This window comes from Empidonax traillii, unplaced genomic scaffold, assembly GCF_003031625.1.
Source record: "Empidonax traillii isolate 1590-97213 ecotype Southwest subspecies unplaced genomic scaffold, ASM303162v1 scaffold605:size788243, whole genome shotgun sequence".
NCBI lineage: Eukaryota > Metazoa > Chordata > Aves > Passeriformes > Tyrannidae > Empidonax > Empidonax traillii.
Window position 1 is genome coordinate 710,885 of NW_020955798.1, and position 6,746 is coordinate 717,630.

Sequence of the window (6,746 nt, forward strand, 5' to 3'; positions counted from 1 at the left end):
AGGAGCAGGGAAAGTGAAATTAATTGATTTTCCAGCACTGAGGTATGGTAGACAGAGGAAACTTAGGGATCTTTCACTGGATTATATTACTTTCTTTTGTGTATATTAGGGACATGAAACTTATTTTAAAAAGTGGATAACCGAGTCATTTATGTGTAATAAAGCAGCAATTTTAAAAGACTCCCCAAAAAAACCAAAACCCAACATGTACTTTAAGTTGATTTTTATTAAAGGAGATTATATAGCATAACTATCATTATTAATATCAGTACTAAAAATTGACTTTAGTTTCAGTCACTTCCATGTTGATTTAAGGTTTTGTACTGTGTACCCGATGTAAGTAGTATATAAAAAAGGAGTCCAGGAACTATGAAACACCTCTTTGGACAACTTCAGCCTGTCTCTTGAGATGATCTCAGATCTTCAAAGGTTTCCTCACTTGAGGGTTGGGGACTTGGATCCTTTTCGCTCTATCTGCTTACTGACCTTGATAATAGGTGTTTAGTCGAACACGTTTTTAGGAGCCCTTGGGATTCCCTCCCAAATGAAACTGAAAATTGCTTTACAGGGAGCCGGAGGCAAGTTGTGCTGGGACTCCACTGTACCTGGCAGGCAGCTACTGCCAAGCTGCAGGCTGGGGGCAGGACTGTGAAATATTGTTGAGTGTGTGTGTGTGTATATATATATATATATATATATACACATTAATTTTTTTTTCTGTAATGATGACATGCTCAAGAAGTAGGTGTGTACTGGAAGATACCTTTCTGCACAGGAAAGGTGAGAGGAGAAAAAAACCCCACCCCAAACCCATAAACCTGGATCAAGGGCTGCACCTCACCTTTCTTGTCTCCTTCCCCTTGCACTGTGGGGCCCTCCCAGAGGTGGTGTAGGACCATGAGCTCAACAACGTATATTTGTAGTTCACAGGAACTTATAGGATTCAGCGTGGAAAACAATATTTGACTATGCTTTAAAAAAAACCAGCCAAGCCCACAGGCATTTCTTCAAGGTGTCTGATGGTGATAGATGAGCTCTTCTTCTCCTCATCTCAGTATTTCCTCTGCCTCCAGCCCTGTTGCCTTTTAAAGCAGCATTGGGAAGATTTTATTATGTTTTATACTTTCATCTTAAGCAGTGATCTGTCTCTCTCTCTCCATGGGTCCATACAGCAGGCTAATCCCTCAAGTCTCTTACACAACAACATAATTTTCATCTTAATTTTTCTGTTTCTCATCGTGAAATGGGTTTGCCAGGGGAGTTTCCTGTCCTGCCAGATCATTAATTCTCTGTGAAAACACAGCGATCTCATGCTTCTCAAGCAAACAGAAACATCAGGAAGAGACACTGTCGTGCAAAATACTCAGCTGTGCTGCAGCGGCTGGAGGAGCAAAGATGCTGGTGTGTGCTGCAGAGACCCAGGGGTTTAAAATGGTCATTTGAAAAACAGGGAGGCAGAGATTATATAAGAGCAGTAGAAAATGGCTTTTTAATTCCTTAATAGAAATGACGATGTCTATTTTTTTCAGCTTGAATCTGCTGAGCTGTCTCCTTATTGTCTTTATTTTTAGAAACAATTGCTCTTCTTTTTTTCCAAAACAACACTGGCACCACGCTTTTTATACTGATACTTGTCACTTTCTGAAAAAGGATTTTATTTTTGCTCCTGTTTTCCCATGCTTGGCCATCTCTGCCTCCCTGTAATCTGTGTCAACCAAGCCCTGAAAAAAGGAAACAAACAAAAAAACCCTTCAACCCTATATTTGTGAATGTTTTCTGCAGAACATTTCAGAAGATGAGAAAAAACTGGAATTATTCTCCTTAAGCCAGCAGTAGGAGAGGAAAATAAATGACTCATCTGTTTACTTTTAAAAATCCTTTTTAAGAACTCAAACACATCTGATAAATTATTAGCATTTTACCCAGCCAGCCTCTACTATTAACTCCTGGCATTTCTGCTGTAGGTAGTCTTGTGCTCGCCATAGGATCTTACTGCCAAATCCAAGGATTTACAAGTCTCAGGAGAGACTTAGATTTCCCGCTTCCCTGCCTTGGTCATTTTTTAGCCTCTCTTTGTGGGGTTTTGGGCTTTTTTTCCTTTTTCCTTGTCCCCTTTGTATGTTCGTTGGTCTTACAAACATCTGCACAAGCAAATAATTTCTGTAAGCACCAGAGCCATGGAGATGTTTGGATGCTCTCACAGGCACATCCCCAAGCTGGGGCTCTATACCCATCCAGTTTTGGAGTGGTGCTGCCCTCCCTATCATCTCCTGTCATCCCAAAGCCAGAGTGCCTGCAGGGGAAGGTGCCTTGATCCCGCGGGCCTGAGTAGCCAAGTGATGGCACATGGTTTGCCATCAGGGAGCAGAATTCAGCATTGTGCAGGTGAAAAATGTAAATTTGGGGTGTGCCAGTGCTTTCCCATAGTAACAGAGTTGAAACTGGACAAGTTTCCATGGTGATTATTGCTACAGCAGGATTTGCTGCACATTTCGGAGGAGGCACGGGCAGCACTGGGTGAAGCAGCCAAGCATCAGCCAAAGTCTGCTGGCATCAGCTCACAGGGCAGAATTTATTTATCCTTCTAAATAAATGGAAGTGCAGTGCCATTAATTTCCTGGTTTTCGGGTTTTTTCCCAAGGGGAGGGAGGTGATAATCTTTAGGGGAAGCAGGCTGCAAATTTCACCACAATCATGAACAGAACCATTTCTGCCCTTTTTTTAATCACCATTTGGTTGGTTGATACAAAGAGTTGGACTACCAAAATAAATTTGAAGTTGCTTTGATTTTTTTTTCTTTTTTTGTTATTCTTCAGGTCTTTAATGAATCAGGTGCCTGGTTCATGTTTCTATCTAGCTCTGTGGCAGGTGAACACTGGAGTTTGGATTGATTTGGCTTTGCTGTTGCCTGGTCATGCTCCTTTTGGCTCCTGTACACAGCAGTTTCAGAGGGGTTGTATGCACCGTGCAGCGCTTGCCTACTTGCCTTTAGTAAATCCCAGCAGGATGAAAAAGGGACAAGTACTGAAGGGGAATCAAGTACCCTTTGCCAATGGAGGAATATTTCCTGGCTGAAATATTTTCAGAAATACTTGTTTTGGGGGATTCTGTTAAGTTAAAACAACGTGCTGTCACTGAGCTCTGCCGTGCACTGTCATTATGTGAAGCTTTGTTTAAAAACGTAGAATGGGCATCCCGACTCCTTATTTCAGGCTGCGTACTGGGAGGGTTTTTTTGGCTGCAGGCATTCCTCGAGGCCTTTTAAATTATCTGTGTTTATGGCTAAATACAAGTTCCTCAAAACTCTTTGCACAACACTTACAGATGTATGTATATCCAGCATCTCTGTATATATAGCACACTGTCTTATATATATGTTAGCCTGCAGCATGGAAACATTTAATGGCTTTTCTTTGGTGATGGGGTCTTTAAAGGCAATTGCAAATATTATTTTAGGGAGGAGATTTATGTGATGCCTAAAAATTTGTTTTTTTGGCTTGCAGGCTGAATTATGTCGGTGCTGATGCTTCTGGCAGTGTGGAGCTGCCACGGGTCCCACTGACAGCGATGTAGAGGTGGCGCCAGCAGAGCCCAAGAAGCCCTGCAACATGGAGGAGCTGTACAAGGATGCCCCAAACCTGCCCATGGATGTCACCAACTCGCCCTCGGCAATGGCCAACAACAAGCTGGAGAATGGGGTGGCCCAGTTGATCACAGCAGAGGCCTGGAACATCAACTCGGCCGACCTGATGAAGAAAGCCCTTTCCCCACTGGTGACAGTCCCTGCACCCTCCATCCTGACACCTCCGGCCGAGTCGCAGAGTGGGGTGGCTCTGAAGGTGGCAGCCACTGTGCTACAGCCCATCTGCCTGGGTGACAGCCCCGTGGTCCTGCCCATCCACCTGCAGGTTGCTGGCAGCGCTGCCCCACAGATGCCAGCCACCAATGCTGCCACCCCCTACGTCATGACCACCCAGGGCCCCGTCCCGCTGCCCGTCCTCCTGGAGCAGCACGTCTTCCAGCACCTGAACTCACCCCTGGTGCTGCCCCCGGGGGCTGCCTGCCCTGCCAGCCCCTTGCATGCTGGCCTTTTCCCCAGCTCTACCACCCCTGTTGGGCAGCCCCAGCTCCTGGACCCCAAGCCCTCTGGCCAAACACAAGAGTCCGTCCTGCCCCCTGTCTTTCAGACACCGGGGTTTGCTGCCGTCCTTCAGGACCTGTTTCCCTCACAGGGCGCCCTGGGCTCTGCTCCCTGTCAGCCACCCCCTGACTATGCCACTCTCCCACCCCAGGCCTTCAGCTCGCCTCTCTCCCCACTGGTGCCCCCTGCCACGTTGCTGGTGCCCTACCCCGTCATCGTGCCCCTGCCTGTCCCTGTACCCATCCCCATCCCTGTCCCCATCCCTGTGCCCCACGGCACCGAGGCCAAGGCAGCCCCTGACCCACCCAAGCCACCACTCTTCACCCCTCACTCCTGCAAGGGCACCCAGACGCCCCTGGAGAAGGAGGAGACGAAGCCCTTTGAACTCCTCCACCCACGAGAGTTTCCCCAGCTGAGCCGTCACACTGTCATCAAGATGGGCGGTGAAAACGAGGCCTTGGACCTCTCCATGAAAGGGCCGCCTGCGCTCCGGGTCAGCGAGGCCACGCTGCCACCACCACCGCCGCCAGAGGACGGGGCCCTGGACCTGTCCCTCGCCTCGTGTCGCAAGCCAGGGGGCCCCCACGGGGAGGCAGCCGGCCCTGGCCCCACCGCCACCGCCGAGGTCAGTGCTCACCCCGTGCCGGACAAGCTTTCCGGCCCCGCTGCCCCCTTCGCCCCCTGCAAGCCCCCGGAGGCGGCGGGCAAGGCAGAGGGCAGGGCGCCAGGCGGCGGCACGGCCGAGCTGCTGCGGCAGCCACAGAAGTGGCTGGTGGAACAGGCGGGCAGGGCGGGCTGCGAGCCCAAGGCCGGCAACAACATCGAAATCGTCAGCACCTCGCAGACAGCCAAAGTCATCGTTTCCGTCAAGGACGCCGTGCCCACCATCTTCTGCGGCAAGATCAAGGGCCTGTCGGGGGTCTCCACCAAAAACTTTTCCTTCAAAAGGGACCTGCCCCAGGACTCGGTGCTGCAGTGCTATGATGTGAAGAGCCCACCCGAGCCCCGGGACAGCGCCGAGGCCCTCAGGAAACCCGTCAAAAACAGGAGCGTAAAGCTAAAGAAAATGAACTCGCCGGAGATACATATTCTTCCAATCAAGAAGCAACGGCTCGCTGCCTTTTTTCCAAGAAAGTAAATTATGGGTTTTTAGAATTTTAAGATTATTATGAGAAGAAGAAAAAAAATTAATAAAAAAGATGCACTTGGTTTTAAACTCATTTAAAACTTTAAACTATCTTTGTAAGTTATTTTTGGGGGAAGGGGGAGAGGATCGGATGTAGAGTCCCTATAAGCTGGGTTGGTTTGTTTTTTTCCTTTTTTTTGTTACAAATTTTGACTTTTCATGGGAAACTGAATAAAAAGCAACCTATTTTTCAAGCAGATTGCACATTTTGCAGCTTTAATGGAGTAATGGATGAGTCAGAGGGGTAAGAGCTATTTTCACTGCCATGAAGTGCTTTGATGATGTAATTCTTCATAATGGTCGGAATGGAAATTTCAAAATAAATGTTTGTACGTGCTAATTGGTTGCGGCATTTTTTTGTTGTTTCAGAACGGCTTTCAGTCTACAGAGAAGGTTGTGCAAAAAAAAGTCTGTAAACTGTAAAGCGCCGCAACTGACTTGTGATGAACCTAAAATGTTACAAAAAAATAGCAGGCTAAGAAAAATTATATTGTCTCGCAGCACTGTAAAAGGGCACGTCACAACAGCTGCTAACGATGCACCCAAACGAGCTACCAGAGAAGTGAGAGCAGTACAGCCTAGTGTGCACCTCAGGCAGGTTCATTGCGAGAGACCCATCGGAAACCATCCTAAATATTAAGTAATGCTATCAGTCATTTAAAACAGAAAAGCCTGAAAGTCAGGAGAATTTGGTTGCCAGCGGGCAGGAAGGGAAGGAAAAAAAAAATCCCATAATTTTTCCCAGCCTGACTACAGATATATGGAAAAGTTGTTTATTGTTAGTTTTCTGAGTTTCTTTGATGGCTGATATCAATGCACGTAAAAGAGCAGAGCTGTGTAACTTTATCACTCGGCAGTGTACAAGCCACCCACGTCAATGGAGAAATGTGAATGTACAATTAAAATAAAAGTTCTGCTAGGTTATGGTTTTTCACTTGTGTATGGAAATGAGCTGGGGATGCATTACTGTCTACTGGCTTTGAAGTTTACATGGCTCACTTGCAAACGCCCATCCTGACAGAAAGACAAAGTGAGAGCAGGGGAAGAATTTTTATTGGGCACTGCCTTTTTTGTGGCTATACCTGTAGAAAATGTGGGGTTTTTTTAAATAACTTCAAACTGCAGTTCCCAGCACTGCATCAGGACTGTCTAAATAAAAAAAAGCCATTGTAAACCCATCAGTTGGATGCCGTCGCACCCTGTGCCTTCCTTTGCCTATCTGCATCCAATCTACTTCCAAGACTCCTCTTCCCAGAGGTTTCTGCAGTTGTTCATACAATGAGAAGTTGCCCAAAGAAGTGGCATCAGTGTCTGAAGTCTAATCACATCCTTAGGCACCAGTGTCATGCCAGAAGTCTGGAGAAGAGGAGGCTCAGTGGAAACCTAATCACTCTCTACAACTACCTGAGAGGAGGTTGT

At 47.1% G+C, this 6,746-nt stretch overlaps 1 protein-coding gene across 3 annotated transcripts in view; it reads left to right on the forward strand.

The window, feature by feature from the left end:
• RAI2 (retinoic acid induced 2) overlaps positions 1 to 6,505 on the forward strand; it is a 48,852-nt gene extending 42,347 nt beyond the window's left edge. For all 3 annotated transcript variants that reach the window (XM_027898577.1, XM_027898579.1, XM_027898578.1), the window contains exon 2: positions 3,504 to 6,505. In XM_027898577.1, coding sequence (XP_027754378.1) covers positions 3,609 to 5,279 — 1,671 coding nt within the window. In that variant the 5' untranslated portion in view covers positions 3,504 to 3,608 and the 3' untranslated portion in view covers positions 5,280 to 6,505. The remainder of the gene's footprint in view (positions 1 to 3,503) is intronic.
• Positions 6,506 to 6,746: the final 241 nt, after the last annotated feature.